Below are 21,946 nucleotides of genomic sequence, written 5' to 3' on the forward strand. Positions count from 1 at the left end.
CCACCTCCGTCCTGTAGGCCGCTTCGTCCGCCGCAGTGATGCATCCTATCACTGCAGTGTCGTCAGCAAACGTCAGGATGATGTTGTCTTTATGGGAGGCGACACAGTCATGTGTGAACAGGGTGTAGAGGATGGGGCTGAGGACACATCCTTGTGGAGTGCCAATGTTTGTGATGATGCTGGCTGATGTTTTATTGCCAATCCTGACAGTCTGGGGTCTGCCAGTCAGGAAGTCAAGGAGCCAGTCGCAGAGGGTGGGGTGAATGCCAAGGGTGGACAGCTTGTGGGTGAGTTTGTAGGGGATGACCGTGTTGAAGGCGGAGCTGTAGTCTACAAAGAGTATCCTGATGTAGGACTCCTTGTTTTCCAGGTGGGACAGGGAGTGGTGGAGGACAGCTGTGATGGCGTCGGTGGTGGACCTGTTGGGTCGGTAGGCGTACTGCAGGGGGTCCAGTGAATCCGGGATGCTGCTCTGAATGTGCGCCAGCACCACTCTCTCGAAACACTTCATTATGATAGGAGTGAGTGCTACTGGTCTGTAGTCATTCAGGCAAGTGGGTGGGCTCTTCTTGGGGAGGGGGACGATGGTTGTTGTTTTGAAGCAGGAGGGAACGGTGCTCTGGTTTAGGGAGAGGTTGAATATGGATGTGAAGACATCAGCCAGCTCATTAGCACATGCTCTGAGTGCACGGCCAGGGATGTTGTCTGGTCCTGCTGCCTTGTGGGGGTTGATTTTCTTCAGGACTTTGTGGACCTGACCTGAAGAGACTGTTGGTGGTGGTGAGGGGGGTCCAGTGGTCCAGGTGTGTGTGTGTGTCCCTGTGTTGTTTGTTGTAGCCTCAAAGCGGGTGTAGAAAGTGTTGAGGTCGTCTGGCAGGTTGTCTGTGGAACTGATGGTGCTGGTGGTGGTCTTGTGGTCTGTGATGTGCTGCAGGCCCCTCCACATCCGCCCAGAGTCAGCAGTGGAATAGAAGCTGTCCAGCTTCTCTCTGTACTGCCTCTTTGCCGCTGTGATGGCGTGTCTCAGTCTGTACTTGGCAGTTTTGTACTCAGCTTCGCTGCCTGATTTAAATGCAGTGGAGCGAGCACGCAGCATGCTTCGTACCTGAGTGTTTACCCAGGGCTTCTGGTAGGGGAACTTCCTGACATGTATGGTGGGCACGATGTTGTCAACACACGTGCTGATGTACCCAGTCACATACTCAGCGTAGTCCTGTACACTGACAGAGGAGTCCTCCAGAGTGGCTGCAGCTTTAAAAACATCCCAGTCTGTCGTAGCAAAACAGTCCTGTAGGATGCTTTCGGTGTCTGGGTTCCAGAGTTTGATGACTTTTGTGGCTGGGTTTGCTTGTTTCAGCCTTTGTCTGTAAGCGGGGTACATAAACAGTGAGATGTGGTCAGATTGTCCGAAGTGGGGGCGGGGTGCAGCCCTGTATGCACCACGGATGTTGCTGTAAACATGGTCCAGAGTGTTCTTTTCACGGGTGGGAATGTCTACATGCTGGCGGTATTTGGGGAATACAGTCCGTAAGTTGCACTGGTTGAAGTCTCCAGCAGTGATGAAAACAGCATCGGGATGAGCCGTCTCCAGCGCGCTGATGACGTCATGGAGTGTGCCGAGTGCTGCGGTGGAGTTGGCCCGTGGGGGGATGTAAACAGCGGCCAAAAACACAGCAGTAAATTCCCTCGGTAGATAATAGGGACGGCATTTCAGTAATAAAAACTCCACGAGCCGGCATACGAGAGCGGAGCGAGCAAACACGTCAGCCACGGGGGGCGCCATGAGACATATAGAACTAAACTGCTGGGGGATTTTCCTGTGGTACACGCACATTCACTCTGTCACACTCAGGATATGAATATGACTTTTTATATGTCATTAACCTTCTCTCTTTCTCTCCCTAGTTTGTGTCTTTCCTTCCTTCCCTCTCTCTCTCTCTGTATTCTCATCATGCAGGTTGCAGGATCAAGATCCAGTTTTCGAGGCTATCCATATCATACATATCATCACCATTATTATTATTACCTCCTTTCTCTCCCCCCTTTCTGTCCCCCACCTCTCCGCTGTCCCCCATTTTCCTTTCACCCCAACCGGTCGAGGCAGATGACCACACATCTCTGAGCCTGGTTCTGTCAGAGATTTCTTCCTGTTAAGAGGGAGTTTTTTCTCTCCACTGATGCCTAGTGCTTGCTCATTGTGTGAACTGTTGGGGTTCTCTGCTCTCTTTGATGTTGTCTATGTACAGTGCCTTGAGATAATGTATGTTATGATTTGGCACTATACAAATAAAATTGAATTGAATTGAATTGAATTGAAATGAATTTAAATTATTGTGGTGATCTTTTGTAGTTCTTGTGAGTGGAGGACTTTGAGGCTGATTCTAAGAAATCTAAAGTCACTTCAGTGCATCAGTATCATATCCAACAGGGTGGGAATCGCCAGAGACACCATGATATGATACTATCATGATACTGCAATTTGTGAAATCATATATTGCGATGTATTCACACAACAGCTACAGTGAGAGTGAACACTTTGGATCATCTAGTGGACTGAAATGTCACTAGATGGTGTATTTTAATGATGTTTAAGGAAGGCACATGAAAGACACAAAGGGTATTTTGTTTCCTCTGACAGTTTATTTTGATGTGTTCTTTGCATATATGTTTACATTTCTTTTGATTGTGTGTGCAATGATGAGGGATCATGTTCGAGTGGATGGGTCAAAACTTTTAAGTGGGGAAACTGTACACAGTGAGGAAAAGAGAATTTAGAATTAAGCAGACATTTTATTTATGCTTCATTTTATTTTAAATAAATCAATAGAAAATCTTGATACTGGCTGATGGGAACCTGTTAGTGGGGTGTGACAATGAAGAGTTGGCAAGTAAAACTCTCAAATGTGAAGAAATCAGTGGTTTTAAAGTGGTCAGCACAAACAAAGTGGGAGGAATAGATAGATAAAAGGTTTGGAAAGGCATGGAAGAACTAAAAGGGAATAATCTTCAATGCCCAAAGGATGAAGTCAAGTGTTGAGGGGACCAGGAAAGATACTGAAACAGTAATGATTGAGTTTCAAGGCAAGGTAATGCTACAACGCTTGTGTTGATCAGTTACATGGTGAGAGATTATGTACCAAGGCCAATGAGATGCTTCATCAGCAAAGATGTGCTCGCTGTGGAAGAAACCATGAGTATGGGAAGTGTGAGGACAGAACGCAGCCAAAATGTTGCCATTGAGGAGAGGCTCACAGAATGCCGCCCACAGGGAATGTGTGGTAATGACAAGGGAAGTGAATACAGAAAATGAGAGTTTTAAGAGGCCATAGCCCGGAAGTGGCTATTAATGCTGCGTTTGGGTGTGTATCTGCATCATTACTTGTCTATGAAGCCTATTAGCGATAGTCGGTTACAGGCTAAGCTACACGCGTTCCTGCAGCAGTCTTTACTGCTGGAGGTGGTTCACTTGTCACAGTGTCTTCTGACTCTGGGTCAGACTCTGGATCAAATGCGTAAGGGATTACGGCGAGGGGTCGTGACGACGGCATTACTCAATGTTTTGATAATTGCTAGCGCTGCATCCGCCTTTCCAGAGGGGGAGCTGCGGGTCTGAGACCTGACATGCCAATTACGTCACTTCCAGGTAACTGGCCAATCACAGGACAGTCCAGGTTCTGCGGGTGTGGTTTTGGTCTGAAATAGCGCGGCTGACAAGAGCGTCAGTGAGATAAGTGAGATAGGACCATGCTATGGCCTCTTTAAAGGAAGATAATTTATGCTGAGGCTGCAAAACAGAAGAAACTACACATGGAACAGAGGGCAAATACATGGGGTCCAAATGGAGGGGCTAGTGATGTGTGAAGGGAAATTTAATAGATGACAAAAAGAAACTGGTAACATTTATTGCAGGAGTAATTAATCACAAAACACAAAAAATTGCTGTCACTGTTATCAAATGGACAGGAATTTAAGCATTACATTGAATACATATAGCAATAAATCTGTAGGAGCCATACATGTAAAAACATGTATGGTTTTTCTTAAAGGGGACATATGCGCTTATGACAGCAGCATGCACATTTCACCGCGAATGTTACCGCCCACCCGTAAGTTTACTTCGAGAGCTCCACCTTGTCCCTGCGAGAGTGCAGGCGAGAGAGGAAGAGCAGTATTATGTCTTTGAATGTGTTTAAAGAAGGCAGTGTCTGTAGTGAAATTATGTTTTGCAGCTCATTCCATGTCCATAGTGCACAGAAGCAGAAAAGCAGTTTTACTGAATTCTGAGTTCAGTCTAGGAACATTTAGGAAAAGTTGAGTGGTAAACCTGGTGCTGTAGTTGCTGATGCGGAATGAAAAGAGGCTAGAAATGACAGATTACCTAACAAGGCCTTGATATTAAAAAAAACAGCATATGCATTTTCCTCCTCTGGTTAAGAGGCAACAAATCTACAGATGTACATAAAATACAATGGTTAAGGACCTAGGTACAACCTGGACAAATATTTACCTAATGTTTTAGGACTGTGGGAGGAAGCCAGAGAACCCAGAGGAAAACCCTACACATGGGGAGAAATAGTAAGAAATGAGTTACAAATATATTTTCAAAAGCCTGGCATTGCTAAGAATCATTATGAGCGAGAGACATTTAAACAGAATATTAAGAGGTTGCTTTACAGGTAGCAACGTAACCCCGCAACAACTTGATCATTCGAAGTAATTGCAGAAACGGAACATGAGAAGCGGTCTGATTCTGAGGAAAAATCATAAAAACCATCTTAGAAAAGTTGAAACTTGACCACAAGCATATGGAGATTGAGCATGCTCACTGCTTGGGGAAGCCACATGGCCAAACCAAGGCTGGTAATGGTTAAGTTTCTCAGACTAAAGGACAGGCTTGCTGTATTGGAGAATGTATGGACCTCTTTGTTATTGAAGACTACTCTGAATGTGTGCGACTGAAATGTAAAGAACTAATTTCTGCTATGAAAGAGGCCAAAAAAGAGGGGACATTGTGTATCTGAGAAATGATAAACTGATTAGGCTGCTGGGGGAATTTCCTCTGGTGCATGCACACTCACAATCACGGTATGAATATGACTTTATTATATGTCATTAACCTTGTTCTTTCCCTCCCTAGTTTGTGTCTTTCCTTTCCCCTCTCTCTCTCTCTCTCTCTCTCTCTCTCTCTCTGTCCTCATCTTGCAGGTTGCAGGATCCAGATCCAGTTTTGAGGCTATAATTATTAGACATATCATCACCATGATTATTATGCTATAATTAAAAGTCGATATCAGTATAATTTTTATCAACTATTTCTGCTACTGATGATAGTATGTTATTCAATCCATTGGAACTCAACAAAAATGAAAACATCCATCATTATTCAGATTTTGATCAGGATATTAACTTTTTATCTGATACCAACTTGCTAATATTACAACAAAAACAGGAATTCTGTTTACAGAGATATCTAATCATTTTCCAGTTTTTTAAATCGTTGTTGTAGATGGTCTCAAGGTACATAAAAACAAGTCTCCAATCACTTATGGAAATTTTAATTCAACAACAAATTATATGGATTTATAAAGCTATGTTGGAGAAGGTTTCCTTTGAAAAGGTTTACATGGAGAGCAATGCAAACTCAACTTACTTAATATTTAGTGAACTATCAGCTTTTACAAAACGTTTTCATTTGGTTACTTGTTCTGTTGACACTAGGAAAGAATTGAATAATCCCTGGTTTTCCTCTGGAATGAAAAAGTCCTCAATTACCAAGAACAAACTCTATAGAAAATATATTTTAGCAACTCCTTTGCATCTGGCTACTTACAAATTCTATAAAAACAAATACAATCATCTCCTTAGAGCACATAAGAAAAGGTTTTATAGTGATCAGTTTGCTAAATTGGAAACTAATATTAAAGCAAAATGGAAGATTATTAATCATTTACTTCAAAAGAAAAAGGCTTCCCCGAATTGTCCTTCAGCTTTTCTTCCTTTTGCTTTAGCTTGCAAATTCAATGATTTCTTTTTAATGATTTTCTTTTCAAGTTAACATTTGTTAACATTATATTACAGTTGGATTTATCCATATTTAACATATTGCAACATTGTCTGGGCAAGTACATTTCCAATGTATCTGTATAAAATCTTGCTACTGCAGGAAAAGTTTGTTAGATTAGTGACTTTCTCTAAAGCTGCTGTACCAAGCACACCACTCTTTTGTAAAATGCAGCTGTCGATATTAATATTCTCCAAATTAATGCACATTTGCTTTTAAAGTGAGATAGATTACACACTTACCTTACAATTTTAGATGTTATTTTGTTCAAAACTCAAAATTCCATAATTACAGTACTAGACAGGTTGACAATCTTCATCTCCCTCTATATAAATCTTTCCGCGGCCAGTTTTTTTTATTTAATATCGTCAAAATGCTCTACAGTCAATTGGTTCAAACTAAAAGTGTTCTTGTTTGTATGTTCATGGTGACTCTTTGCTATTTGCTATTTCATTTTAACCCCACACATATGCCCTATACCTAGATTATTTTGTAATAGATTTAAACATGTATTTGATTGTTTTGTATGTTTTCATGATTTTGATTATTTTTGTTTTGACTTTTTGTGTTGTATTTGCCCTACACTTAGATTGTTTTGTATTAGATTACAAATGTATTTGATTGATTTGTATTTGTTTTTAGGATTTTGATTATTTTTGTATTGTTTAGATTTTTTTTGTATTCTTTTTTTTGTGTGTTGTATTTTCGTAATCAAAAGTTTTTTGGGTGTGGTTTTCATATAAGCCTTTACAGGTTTCTGCTGCACTGTCACATGTACTTGTATGCGTTATCATCTATGTGTTAATTATATTGTTTTTATGTGAAATAAGCTAAAGTTGGACATACTTACTTTGGTCAGTAGTACACATTCCGACCCACAGGTGGCGGTAAGACACAATAAGTTGTATTTGCCAGCCGCCTAACTCATGAGCAAACAAGAAAGAAGAGTGACAGCTCACTCGGATTGGCTGACAGTTGACCAATAGTAAAGTGACAGGAGACGTCGTGGTTTGGGTTTAGGTTTGGAGCTGCGGGTGCAGAATGTTTGGGAAACTTTTCTTTCCGCTGTTTCTCGTCCTGCTTTCCCACCATGAGGCAGCTGACGCTCAGAAGAAGAAAGAGGTAACGTGTCTTTAGTCAGACTCACACAGGAAAGATGAGGAAGTCTGCCTCACTGTTTCAACACGTTTATGCTGTGACCGTGTCAGTCTCAATGCTAAGCTAACACCCACCAGAAACTAGCTAGGTTTGCACAGGGCAGGAAGGAAGTGGGTCGGATTTTAATCTACTTTCACTCATGCAGTTAACTCTAAACCATAGTACTGTTTGTACACAGGTTCAGGTGAAACAGTGGCTCTTAGGTCTGTTCACGGTAGTCCTCGACACTTGAACACAGAGAGCAGAGCAGACAGCATTAAACTGTCACACTCTTTCTTTGATCTTTACATTAGCACAAACACTGCTACGTTTGCTTTCCATGTGAAAAGATATCATGCATAAGTAAACGACCACGTCAGGGACGTGAACATATTGGAAAACCTAGATCAAATGTTTACCTAAGGTGACCTACTTTGTTAGTACCTGGTTTACAGGTTACCTGGCCCCTCTAGTCCGGTCACGTTGGAAAGATTCGGATTTTCCGGTTCAATAATTTGTAGTCTCCAATCGGAATTGTGTACTCAATGAGCTACAGTAACATTTTCATCCAAGTTACCTGATTGATTTTTTTTGTGGAGCTCGTCTTTTCAGCGACGCACTTTGCAGACGGTCCCTGGGCACTCGCCTCACCCGTTTCGCTGTCGCTGCACATAGAGACACATGTTATACGGAATTCAGGTCACTTGGATGAAAATGTTACTGGAGCTCATTGAGCACACAATTCTGATTGGGACGAGACTACGCTTGTGTTTCTAGAACGTTTCGTTTGCAAGTTATTGAACCGGAAAGTCTGAATCTGTCAATATCTTTCCAACTTTACCGGACTACCCCTCTTACATAGTTTTGAGCAAAAGTCACATGTGACAGATGGGAAGTTGTGACAGAATGAGTGTCCAGCTTTCTGCATGCTCAAACCAGGTGCAACCCCTCACCCCACGTTCTCACGTGACCTCACTTGTACGTTAACGTCTTATTATACGAGAGACCTGGCAGGATGTCCTTGGAGACTTCTGAGGACATTTGCATGTGCAAATACAGCTCCTCTTCACATAATGTGGCTTGGCCACTTGTTCTTTCCATGAGCAGGAGATGACAGCAGCTGTCTCTGTTTGTGTAGACCCTGCTGTCAGAGAAGGTGACGCAGATGATGGAGTGGGCCTCGAAGCGTTCAGTCATCAGGATGAATGGAGATAAGTTTCGTCGCTTTGTCAAGGCTCCTCCGAGAAATTACTCCGTTGTCATCATGTTTACAGCTCTGCAGCCACAGAGGCAGTGTGGTGTGTGCAGGTAAGAAAAGGAACATTTGTGTAGATCCTCACTCTTCCAGACTGTAGTTATCTAAGTCATTGAGTCTGTATCAGCTTGACTTGTAGATTGAATTAAAATATTCAAATCAAGTTACTACTGATTCAGTGGCATTTGGGTGAGAAGTATGACAGGGGCTGCTGCTGTTTTCATTCCAGTGGAAAAATGTATCTCTTCTTTCAGACAAGCTGATGAGGAGTTCCAGGTGCTGGCTAATTCCTGGCGTTATTCCTCTGCCTTTACCAATAAAGTCTTCTTTGCATGTGTTGATTTTGATGAAGGATCGGACGTCTTCCAGATGGTAAGACAACCAAGTTGTTTTTTTAATTTTTGTAACTGTAAATCAGGAGACGTGTCAACCAGCAGGTTAATGGGTTAAGCCCTGCTCCCCCAGTTTGTGAACTGAAGTGGACATGACACTGAACCCCAAGTTACCTGCAGTGTGTTAGAATAAGTCTTTTATATAGATGCCCTACATGAATGTAAATTACTATAGTGCTAAACTATTGTAAAGTGATTTGACTGGTCATCAAGATTAGACAAGCAGAAAAGTAAATAATCAATCCATTCAGCTAGAATTGCTGAGGTGTAGAATGTTTTTCAACCACATAATAAACTTGTGACATTGACTGTACTTTGATCTGGAACTCTCTCTCCTCCCCCCATAGCAATGTATTGGTAACTGGTCTAGTATTTAATGTTAAGTATGTATGTAGATGCTAAAGCTGACATGAGAAATTCAACCAAATTGTTTTATGCCTATAGGTAAAATTAAATATAATGTTGAACACGTATAACAGTGATTACCTCCACAGCTTAATTTTGCCCAAACCCCATCATTACACAAATTTACACAAAAGGATTTGACTGTTTGTGTTTCAGCTGAATATGAATTCTGCGCCAACCTTCCTTCACTTCCCACCCAAAGGCAAACCTCGTAGATCTGATACCTATGAGCTGCAGGTCAGGGGCTTTGCTGCTGAGCAGTTGGCTAGATGGGTGGCAGATAGGACTGATGTGCAGGTAAGTGTAAAACATATAATTAATTTATGAGTTACCCACTACAGTTTTAATATGATTCCTAAGTTAAGATGAAAATAAACCCATAAATATCCTTTCTAAAGTTAAACACTTACTAAAACAGTAAAATAATCAGAGTCATGTTTATCTTTGTTTCAGATCCGTGTGATTCGTCCTCCCAACTATGCCGGGCCTCTCCTGCTGGGCTTCCTCCTGGCTGTGATTGGAGGACTGGCATATCTACGAAGACACAATTTGGAGTTTCTGTTTAACAAGAACGTGTGGGCCTTCTCAGCATTGGTAATAACAGCCAACTTACGCACATCCACCTATCACCCCACACATATGCGTACATGCAGATGGTCCATAGGATTCATCACTCAACAAATTAAAAGAGTGCTCAAACGCTGGTTGCACTAAAAAACAAGATGAATGCATCCACTAGGGTTTGAACTTTGAGTTTTTACCACAGTGTAAATGCAAAACATGCAAATAAACAGCCAACATGTCTCAACATAGATGGCATTCTTCAACTTGTTAATGAGAAATACAATTTTCTGCGCTCTGATACGATAAGAGCACTCCGACGGATCTAAAAATTCACTTTGTGCATGTTAATGTATTTGTTGTCTAGCGCTTTATCGCCACATGATTGTCAGACAGGTCGACAATCCATCGTAGGGCAAATATACAGAGACAAACAACCTCTGCATGTTCCTGGACTGTGGGTGGAAACACACGCACACACAGGGATAACATGCAAATGTCAAACGGAAAGGCCGTCAGTTGGGAGGAGAGACAGAAACCAACAGAAACATCACAAATTGCCATGTTTCTGTCTTTTAGTGCTTTGTCTTGATCATGACTTCAGGCCAGATGTGGAACCACATTAGAGGACCGCCATATGCACACAAAAATCCCAGCACTGGACAAGTTGTAAGTCTGTAACACTCGACTTTCAATATATTGACATTCACAAACTTCTCTGTGAACTTTATTTAACTGTTTCATCTTTTCAGAGTTATATCCATGGCAGCAGTCAAGCCCAGTTTGTGGCTGAGACGCACATTGTCCTACTCTTCAGTATCCTTTCACTGAATGCTTTCTCACTCTCACGCAGCTTAGGTGGAGTGGATTAGAACCTGAGAGTCTGGTCAGACACGATATCACTAATCCCTAAGCAAATTGTGCTCCTACTTAACAGCGGCATAAAGATAGCATCAGGTAAAAATCAATATATGGTGGTAATTGTCAATATTTTTGTAATATCCTCAGATCACTCAGTACATAAATACAGGGTCTTACTGGACAGACACTTCCTGTCCCCAAACATCCACGTACCACCTTCCTTGTGACTTCTGGTGGATTGTAGCTGTTTGACTGTAGGACTGTAGTGGTACTGGTTTGAATTCTGACTAGCGTGATGTCATGCATCATCACATATGCAGTACTTCCTTTTTGGACCTTGACTTTGTTGTTAGATGCCGCTGTGACCATGGGAATCGTGCTGCTTTGTGAGGCTGCTACCTCTGATGTTGACATTGGAAAGAGGAAAAGTATGCACACACGTACATACACACCTTTCCTATCCAACTGTTAAGCATACACTCAAAGTAATCGGAATATTAACTGCTTACAAATAGAATTGTCACTGTTTTTATCAGACTTCCCAGAAAGGCTTCAGTAGATAGTTTGTCAAGTTTCCCCCCTTGAGTGTGTTGAGTGTAATACATTTAATTATATAATAATTGCAACACACTGAAAATCTTGCTAGCAATTTCTTTATGTATTATATTCCGTCACCATGCTGGCAGCTGTGTCTCAGCCACACACTGACAAGAGGTTGGGGGCCGTGTTTTCATTATGATGATGATGTAATCAATTGGGGGCCGCATTTGGCCCACGGGCCACCACTTTGACATTTCTGGCATATGCCTTTTCACAGCAGCCATTTTTGCTGTCATTGATCACATTAACAATAACTCAGCTCATGTACATCAGGATAGTGAACAAACATGCACCTTGAAACTGAGGAGGCTAAATAGAACCCAGCCGTCATTCATCTGCTGATTTACACCTTTGTTTTTCCTGTTGTCAAAATGTTTGCTGTTACTGATATGGAAGTGACCATGTGTATGTGTTTCAGTTATGTGTGTAGCAGGTATTGGTCTGGTGGTGCTTTTCTTCAGCTGGTTGTTGTCCATTTTCAGAGCAAAATACCACGGATATCCATACAGGTAGAGAGATCTCATGTTATCTGCTGTGATTGGCTGTGACTGTGATTGGTCCTTGTTTCTTATTAAATTAAACTCTTGTTGTCTCTGTGTTGCAGCTTCCTGATGACTTAGAGCAGACCACTTGCAACAAGGAAGTTCTGTCCACAAGGGGCCGTCCATGGCAACAATACCACATTACTGTTTTGCTAAGCCATGACTTATTGTCTTACCTGTTGAGTCAAAAGTGTGTTTCAAAACACACATGCGCGCGCACGCACACACAGACACACACACACACACACACACACACTGTGCCTTTACAACAGAAGCCTCATCACTAGAGTGTATCCTAAAATCATCTTAGGGAAAAAAAAGTCTATTCCTCAAATTGTTTAATTTGTAATAATTAGTACATCATTTCCAGTATGTATCAAAATGTTTAACTTTTAAAAAAAACTTTTTTTAGCTTTGTATGTTTGTGTGTGTGTGTGTGTTTGTTTTTGTATTTGTTACCTATTTAGGACCTTTTCTGATATGGTTAGGGATCAGACCTTGGGTAGGTTGTCCAAATGAATGGAAGTTAATGCAAGTCTTAAAATGGATAAAAATACAAATTATAATGTACCTTCAACTCAGCTTCTACATTAGCCATTCACAAAGCCTGGTGCTTAAGATACAAATACAGTGGTTTCAAATATCAAATCATTTCACTCTATCTGAAATCAGTTAGATTATTCATCAGCGAACGTTCTTGGGTAGAATCTCAGTTTGACCATAGGCTCATAGGCTTTTTTGTGGGTCCTCCCCTTGCGTGTGTGTGTGTGTGTGTGATTGGGTGGGTTTACTCTCCCACCGACCATAGATGTACAGATTGGGTTTAACTTCAAATTTATGACACAGCACAACAGTTTTGAGAAGCGGCACCTTTGTTCCTACTGTCATCTCACCACTGCTGCGTCTGTAAAAACGGTCGTCAAACAATAATCCAGCTAGAAGGGTAAGAACACCAATGTTGCCTCTTTGACTGGAGACTGGTGAATTGACTGCAGGTGTGAATGTGTTTCTCTCTGTATGTCGTCTCTGTGATGGGCTGGCGACCTGTCCAGGGTGAACCTTCCTCGAAAGATAAATGCTACAGATAATGGATGGATGTATAAAGTATTAGTAGATAAAGATGTTAATGTTTAAATCACCATCCCTACCGCCCCCATTTACTTGCTAAATTAGAAATTACTAGTAAAATGTTGAATGAAAGGAAATGGTGTTTTCTAAATCCCCTCTACCATAATGAACTTGTATATGTATTTAAAATGAACTTGGCAGTGTGTTTGTTGGTTATTGTATGTTTGGTACAGTATACATTTGTTCTTCCCATCATTGGATCTGCTGAGAGCAGGTGATAAGTAACTCTTTTTTTTCTTAATCCCTTTAAAAAGAATGGTCTTATCCTCAGAGTGGGACTGATGAGAGTCCTTTATGAGAAGTGAATGCTTCTTATGGTGTGAAACATTTTAAGTGCTTTAAATGTTTGTCCTTGCCTTATCAGTTTGTACCAGGAGAAACTATTTGAGTATTTCTGAAATTAAAGTGCCTTAACTGCCCCTCATTGTTTTATCTTCATTCTTCTGAAGGCCAGTGTCTACACACACGTCTCACCTGGGATGTTATTTCATTGAGCAGAGTTAATCTGCAGTAGAGCTAATTATTTGTAGATTTGTAGTGGTAGAGTCGTGTGTCACGCCATTTGAATATTCTGCTGATTGAAATACAGAAGCCAGTTCAAATCAATGAGCAGTTTCTCCACACAGTGTAATGTAAAAATATAATATTTTTTGGCTCATCAAGAGGCTTTGTGCTCAGGAACAGAAAAGAAAATCCCTGAGCTCCATGAATTCCTGTATACCATTTTGTACAAGAAGAAAAACTGGACTAACAAGTTTCAGTTTCCAGTTTGAAACATGATCTGTGTTTGAGTTGGATGACGATTCCACATAAACATTATGTTAAAGGTGCTGTTAACCATCATTGATTGGTGAAGTTGTATATTGCAGCTGAACATCCCTCACCTTTTGAAGTGTGTTAGAGAATCTAAGCAGCCTTCATTTACCATCAAATCTCAAAAGGTGTGTAGTTAGTCCATTGTGGGCTATTGTAAAAACATGGTAGAATAAAATGGCGAACAACCTCAAAGTCCTCAGGTGCCTGGTAAAGTCGACAAACTAATGGTAATACCGTCTATGTGACTTCACGACAAGTCGCGTTATAACGAGATAAGATTGTTTTCTCGATAGTTCTCGTTATGACGTAATACTGAGAACCCCACTTTTGTATGTGGCAGCTTCCGTAGATTTAAGTAAAACTTGATTAAACTAAACAAGCCGTCCATGTTGTTATAAATTGAATTCAATAAAGGAATTAATGTGTTTATTGCTTCAAATGCTCTCTAAACTAAAACATATTCAGTAAATCAGAAACAATTACTCCGAAAAACAGACCAAAAAACAAACTAATCAGGAAAACAAAAATAGTTACTCAGAAAAAGAAACCACATTTTTTTCCCACGTGAATGCAATGCGCTTCCATACCAAACTAGTTTAAAATAATCTCCTTTGAAACACGGATTAAGCCAAAAGCCATTGGAGCATGAATGTTTACAAGGCCTTCAATTAATCTTATTTTGTATTCGTGAGTTGTAAAACATTTTCATGAAGACTGACTGAAGAAAAAAGATGGTGGGCGCATTATCTCCACTAGGTGGCAGTAATACTATTTCATAGTGCGGGTATAAACCTCCGAGAAGAAGATAAAAGACGCCGCCTGTTCAGTGACGTATAAGGAAGTGTGACGAGTGTCATGTTATACACTGGAAGAAGGAGGTTCTCACGGTGTCAGTCAGACACAGACTGACAGATATGGAGAGTCCCGAGTTAAGTTTTACTTTGGTCTACATTGTCTTCTGTCTCTGCTTCGTGTTCACGCCCAACGAGTTCCGTTCTGCCGGTCTGACCATCCAGAACCTGTTCTCGTCCTGGCTGGGCAGCGAGGATGTGGCCTTCATCCAGTACCACGTCCGCAGGACCAGCGTCACCGTGCTGGTCCACTCTGCTCTGCCGTTAGGTAACTACAACAGCAGTCCTGTTCTCCATGTCCACAGAAGAGGTGGACACCAGGTGGTCCTCCAGTCCTGCCAGTGAGGAGGACACTGTGTTCCTGTCCACTGTGTCCTCACTGCTTATCAGTAGCTAAAACTTTCCACTATCACAGAACAAGTTCGGATTAGTTTTACTTCTCTACTACTCTGATAACTCAGATAAGTTAAGCTTACATTACACTTAGATTTAACCAGTTAAGCTAAATGAATAGAACAGGAATATCCCAGACTTATGTACAAGATGTACTGATGCAACGGAACGTTACCCCGAAGACCATAAACATACCAAAAGTGAAGGAACAATGATAGAAGTGTGTCGTCAGTTGCAATGTTTTGGACTAATAGGCCAAGTTTTACATTTTGGGTCAGGCAAATGTTGACAGCCCTTCCTTTGGCGAGAGTGATGTTTATAAGAAAGGGAAAGCTGGATATGATTGAAAAGTTAAGGGGATCGTTTGATGTGTTTGTACAAACAAAGTATAGATCTAACAAATGACGAGGAGGAGGAATTGGTATTTGCTGATGTAAACCCTACAGCAAGGTTAAACACCCTTAACTGTAACTGGGCCTGATATCTGTTTAGTGGCTGAGGTTTGATTGTGTTTAGTTTTGTTCATTTTTCTATTTGCTGGACCACACTTTGCACTAGGACTGAAATGATGAATCGATTATTAATTTATTACTAAATCATCGGTTTCTCATCATTATTTCCAGTTTTGAGAAGGACTGTTTTTTTTACATGTTCTGACCTTTTATGGACCAAATGAGTAGACTGATCAATGAAAATATATGTTAGTTGCAGCCCTACCTTGGATAATGAGTCGTTTTTAAGATGGAAAGCATATGTATAAGTGTATAAATGTTCAAGTGTGTGACTAAATGAAAACTATTAATAGACATACTGTTTAGGGGGAAAACAATCACAACGTACACCACCTCATGGCTCTTTATATGGCAAGGTTGAGAATCATTACAGTCTTATAGAGAGATAGAGAAACCCAACAGTTCACACTAGAAGCAAACACTTGGCGTCAGTGAGGAGAAAACTAATATTTAACAGGATTATATCGTTGACAGATCCAGACTCAGAGAAGTGCAGCCATCTGTCTCAGCTGGTTGGGGTGACGGAAGAAAAGGAGGGTGAAAGAGGAGAAGTGGGAGGTTGCTGTTGCCTAGGAGATTCCTAATGTACAGATGCAACTACATGACCTGCTTTATAATTTCATTTATACAGTATATAAATAGGACTGGGCCACACGGTGGTGTAGTGGTTAGCACTCTTGCCTTGCAGCGAGAAGATCCGGGTTCGAGCCCCGGTTGGAACAAGGGCCTTTCTGCATGGAGTTTGCATGTTCTCCCCGTGTGTGCGTGGGTTCTCTCCGGGTTCTCCGGCTTCCTCCCACAGTCCAAAAACATGCAATGTGGGGATTAGGTGAATTGGACACTCTAAATTGACCGTAGGAGTGAGTGTGAGAGTGAATGATTGTTTGTCTCTAGCTGTGTGTGACCCTGCGATGGACTGGCGAACTGTCCAGGGTGTACCCCGCCTATCGCCCGATGTAGCTGAGATTGGCACAGCACCCCCGTGACCCTCTGGTGGAGGATAAAGTGGTAGATGATGACTGATAAATAGGACTGCCATCACTCCACACTCACACCACAACATTCCACTTTATAAATTAGCATCAATTTTGTCTACAGCTGTTTTACTCAGTACTTTGATTGTAAAGTGCTTCAGGAACTATGAAGTGTCAGTGTTAAGTAGTGTGATGTGATTCTAATGGGCTCCTTGAATGCTGTTGTCGATATGTGACATAGTGTTCTTCTCTGCAGGTTACTACCTGGGCATGTGTGTTGCTGTTCCAGAGAAAAACCTAGGATACATCCACCAGGTCGGTCTGTCCATCTCATACTGGACACTTGTAACTGTTTTGATGAGATAATAGTAAAATTAAAATAGAGAGCTTAAACTGAGGCCTCAACAAAGAAAAACTCTGAGAACTGATGGAGTTAAACCTTTATTGTTGTGTTTTTATTCTCTTAAAACTGTGTGCTGATAATCCAAAGGAATATCTGAACCTTTCACATGCTCAAAAATGTGCCTCAGTGACACAAAAATGTGTCTTAGGGATAATAGGGATCTTAATAACCCAAGGATCTACATATCTCAGCTGTGTGATTGCGATTTGTTGACCAGGTCAGTGACAGTTGGAGAGCCTTCCTCCTCCTCTCCATCTGCCTCCAGTTGGCCAGCTGGACACTCGTCATCTACTGGTCCCGCCATCATTGGCACAACCACCCAATCAGCCGCAGCCTGCAGGCCCATGTACAGCCTCCTCACTCGAGCTGGGGCGCTGTGGCAGCGAGTATCAACACAGAGTTCAGACGCATCGATAAGTTTGCGACTGGAGCACCAGGAGCCCGTGTTATTGTAACTGACAGCTGGGTGTTAAAGGTGAGTCTACAGGCCATGTCTGAACAAAGCCTTACAAGTTACTAAAATATGCACACACACACTGAAACGTTGTTTTGAAGCTTAAAGTTTATCACAACAGCTCACTCGCTCTGTAGGAAATTGGAGTGGAGTGGAAAAGTCTTCATTTTCTCAGGGGCAACAAAAGAGTGCTCAGTTTTTGTGTTTCAGCTTGAGAAACTACTCTCTGTGATACTTAACCAGAGCAATCAGGTCCAGGTCCAACTGTTTCCTTTTGAGAGTAATATTTTTGCCATTCAACACTGGAAAAATCATTGTATATGTAAAACACTCTCATTAAGACCTGGCCTCAGACATGAAAAGGTGTCATGTATAAATAGCATGTATGTAATGTAATGTCTGTCAGTGAGTTTATAACCAACCGCTACGTTGAGTCGCAGTTCTGTGAAGGACAGACAGTGCAGTTTTCAATAAAATACAATAATTCTGTGCCAGATTGGTACTCCTTAACCAGGTATTAACATCTGTAAAATGTACATATATATATGTACATACACATATATGTAAATGTGTGTGTGTATATATATATATATATATATATATATATATATATAAATATGTGTGTGTGTGTAAATACACATTTACATTCATCCACATGTTTAAATCTTTTTGTCTGTCTCCAGTGTACCACCTATCACGTGCACATGGCCTTACAGGATGACTGTCATGTGACAGTGACAGAGTCCAGGCAGCACCACATGAGTCCAGACACGGCATCCCCTGCTCAGATTTTGACCATGAGAGTGGCCAGCATCAACCCTGCCATCAGACCCTTTGACATTAGGTGTGTTTTTCAATCTTACACGTCCAGCACTGGTCTTGGGTAAGTTCTCCTACAAAAACAAGTCACTTTTTCTCACTGTTTCTAGGCTAAATTCTACAGAGTATGCAGATCTCAGGGAGAAACTCCATGCTCCCATCAGGAACTCTGCTAATGTAGTGATCCACCAAACCATCAGTGAACTGTTCCTGGAAACATTCAGAGCACATGTGGACCTCAATCAGCCGTACACACTCCCCACTCAACAGGTAAACCACTGGTTATGAAGCTCCTGTGCTAAGAATAAGCTCATGAAGTCCTGGTGACTGATGAATGTTGTCTCTTTCACAGGAGATAGAGCCATGTATCGGCTGTATGCAGGTTCCAGCAAACACAAAGCTGGTCAGACTCTGCCACACAGAAGGTATGTGTGTGTTTGTACATGTCAGTGTGTTAATGTTGAGGAGCAGTAGTTTTCATGGTCACCTAATTAGACAGAACCTCTTGTTTGAAGTGCTCTTAAAGGTCAATTGTGTAACTTAAATCAGTTTATTAGCAGAAATTCAAAATACTACAAAGTAACTTTTTTTTAAAACTGACTATCAAACAAAGAAGAATGTCTCCATCCACATAAACTTGATGAAATAACCCACAAAGAAGAAAAACAAAGTGGTTCACATCCTTTCTGGTACACGTAGGCCACCGTAGTTGTCTGACACGCATGGCAAAGCATGATCAGAGGACTTAAAACTGTTGTGCGTAACTTTTAAATATAATTTCACCTGTTAAACCTGTTCCTTCACCTGTTTGAACTGGATAAAATCTTCTTGTTCCTGCTGTATACACACAAACACTTTATGAGTGGCTTCTTCCTCCCAGTATCTATTGCTGTGAACACGTAATCATGACATATTTATTGTACACAGGACACCCTGAGCTCCGATCATTCATGAAACTTAAACGTTTATAGGTCAGGAATATGGGGGAGTACACAAAGAGTACTCCCATGCAAAGGTTACCAACACCGAGGCTCAATATCAACTCACAGGGGAAGGAGTGTGACTTAACTATATATTTACCTAGATAATGTGTGTACCATGCACAGTGTTGTAGATTGGACCTTTAAGATCTTCTTTAAGGTTAGGCTGTCCAAATCAATACTCACATCAATGCAGTGTCCTAACAAGAATAGCTCTGTAAATCTATGTGTGTGTGTTTGCTAATGTCACTGTGTGACCCATGTGTCTTCCAGAAGCTTTTAACGTGTCCGACTGCCAGGAGTGTTTCTGCAGACCCATGTGGTGTCTCTCCTGTCTGGGCCGATGGTTCGCCAGCCGCCAAGACCAGCAGAGGCCGGAGACGTGGTTGTCCAGCACAGTCCCCTGTCCCACCTGTAGGGCCAAATTCTGTATACTGGATGTCTGTGTGGTTCGCTGACAAAGACACAGCTGTAGATCCAAACTGCTCTATATTTTGACTTCATTCTCTTTGTATGAACTCTTAAATATTTCCAGTCACACTTAACCTGTGAAATTGTCCACCTGTCAGTTAAAGAAGTGGCTGAAAATGCAGGGAAATGAAGTGGAAATCTGCTGATAAAGTGGTGCTTTGTAAGAAAACCCAGGCAGTTTAGTTCTGGATTAAATGCTGCATGGTAAGAGGAAGCAAACAGACTCAATGCCAACTTTACTCTTGTGAAGGAAGTCTGATGTGCTGCATCTATGTGTAAAGAAGCAGCAGCTTTTGTGATGATGATGTATATTAAATATATGTCACATATTCAGACTAAATAAAACACTGATGGTCATGAGTGTTGTGATTTATGAAGGTTCATGGTCTGGAGGTCTCTTGACTTTGACTATATAATCTGTACATTTGTCAGTTGAAAGTAGAAGCTGCTGATTCACTGTTGTAGTATGATGCCACTACATGTGTCAGACCGTCACAATTTAAGGTGACTACACCGTATTTACTCTCATAATTACTATTTTTTCCCCAGTGTTTACTATCCTCTTGTTCTCTTCTTCAGCAATAATGCTGTGCATATACTAGTTATTTCTTTATTGGCTGCTAGAAACAACGTTCAGTGCCCTCCTATAGTATTGGAACAGTGAGGCCACAGACTGAAAACATTTGGGTTTGACATCAAAAGATGAATATGAGACAAGATGAACATTTCAGCTTTTAGTTCCAGGTCTTTACATCTGGATCTGATACACAACATAGAAGATAGCACCTTTTGTTTGAACGCACCCATTTTTCATGTGAGCAAAAGTGTTGGAACAGAAAAACTTAAAGGATTAAAGTGAATAAGACTTAATATTTCGTTGCAAATCCTTTGGTTTCACTAACTGACATCACCAAACTTTTGCATTCTTCTGCTGTGCTGCTCTTCCAGGCTTTCACCGCAGCCTCTTTCAGTTGTTTGTTTTGGGGGTTTATTCCCCTTAGTCTCCTCTTTAGCAGGTAAAATGTGTGTTCTATAGGGTTTTTGTGTGGAGATTGACTTGGCCAGTCTAAAACCTTCCACTTCTTGCCCCTGATGAACTTCTTTGTTTGGTGTTTTTTTATTTTTCTTTAAATTGGCAGACACAATGTTTAATTTAGCTGCTGCCATCATGTGTTACATCATCCATGAAGATTAATGAGCTCATCCCAGAAGAAGCCATGACATTACCTCCACCGTGTTTCACAGATGAGCTTGTATGTTTGGGATCATGAGCAGATCATTTCTTTCTCCAAACTTTAGGCTTTCCATCACTTTGGTAAAAGTTCATAAAACACCAGTCCATAAAACTTTGTCTCAGAACTTTTGGTTCTGGGAGGTGTAGCCTCTGTACAGTTGTTCATGAAGTCTTCTGCAAACAGTAGATTGTGATATCTTCACTCCAGCCCTCTGGAGGTTGTTGCTGATGTCACTAACAGTTGTTTTAGGCTCTTTCTTTACAGCTCTCACAATGTTTCTGTCATTAACTGCTGATGTTTTCCTTGGTCTACCTGTTCGACATCTGTTGCTTACTACACCAGTGGTTTCTTTCTTCTTCAGGACATTCCAAATGGTTGTACTATGGTCAATGTGCAATGGCTCTGATTGATTTCCCATCTTCTCTCAAATTCACAATTTCTTGTTTTTCACCCATAGACAGATCTCTGGTTTGCATGTTGGTTCCACTTCTAAATGCAGTCTGCAAAACCTATCCTACCCAATCTGAAACTGAGTGTAGACATTCAGTGCTATTTATTGTTTGAATAAAAGACGTAATAGGACACACCTGGGCAACACAAAACAACTGTCTGTCACATGTTCCAATACTTCACTTTCACTTTTTTTATTCTGAAAATTATTCACATGAAAACACTTATTTTCCTGTTTGTTTATTACATTTTATGTGCAGTACATTTGTTACCTGACACCCACTCTAGTCAACTGAATGCTGTGAGTGTTAAATAAGTCCTTCACCTCTCAAAGGGAAATCTTTAAGGCTGTGCTTTGCTTCAACATGAGCCACGTACACTGCCTGGCCACCTGGATTTAACTCAGCAAATAGGTAAGGGGTTGCTGCAGTCAGTCAGGTCTAGGTTCAGCAACATTATGTGCCTGAAGAATGACTACATGAATATACTGAATGAACCAGATTATTCCATCAATGCATTTTTTTCTTCCCTGATGACATGGGCATATTCCAAGATGACAATGCCAGGATTCATCAGGCTCAAATTGTGAAAGAGTGGTTCAGGGAGCATGAGACATCACTTTCACACATGGATTGGCCACCACAGA

At 41.2% G+C, this 21,946-nt stretch overlaps 2 protein-coding genes across 2 annotated transcripts; both read left to right on the forward strand.

Moving 5' to 3' along the window:
- The first annotated feature begins 7,035 nt into the window (after positions 1-7,035).
- Positions 7,036-13,361, forward strand: LOC122778927 (magnesium transporter protein 1). Its single transcript, XM_044041089.1, has 10 exons — positions 7,036-7,183; positions 8,337-8,506; positions 8,708-8,825; positions 9,407-9,547; positions 9,704-9,844; positions 10,391-10,480; positions 10,564-10,627; positions 11,026-11,100; positions 11,691-11,781; positions 11,877-13,361. Exons 1-10 carry the CDS (start codon positions 7,103-7,105, stop codon positions 11,890-11,892), a joined length of 987 nt encoding a protein of 328 aa, XP_043897024.1. The 5' UTR covers positions 7,036-7,102; the 3' UTR covers positions 11,893-13,361.
- Positions 13,362-14,587: 1,226 nt separating this feature from the next.
- tmem129 (transmembrane protein 129, E3 ubiquitin protein ligase) lies at positions 14,588-20,056 on the forward strand. The gene is made up of 7 exons (XM_044039624.1): positions 14,588-14,877; positions 16,745-16,803; positions 17,109-17,366; positions 18,029-18,189; positions 18,275-18,434; positions 18,517-18,589; positions 19,418-20,056. The coding sequence occupies exons 1-7, from the start codon at positions 14,673-14,675 to the stop codon at positions 19,600-19,602; spliced, it is 1,101 nt and encodes a 366-aa protein (XP_043895559.1). The 5' UTR covers positions 14,588-14,672; the 3' UTR covers positions 19,603-20,056.
- The last annotated feature ends 1,890 nt before the right edge of the window (positions 20,057-21,946 follow it).

This window comes from Solea senegalensis, linkage group LG12, assembly GCF_019176455.1.
Source record: "Solea senegalensis isolate Sse05_10M linkage group LG12, IFAPA_SoseM_1, whole genome shotgun sequence".
Classification (NCBI taxonomy): Eukaryota; Metazoa; Chordata; class Actinopteri; order Pleuronectiformes; family Soleidae; genus Solea; species Solea senegalensis.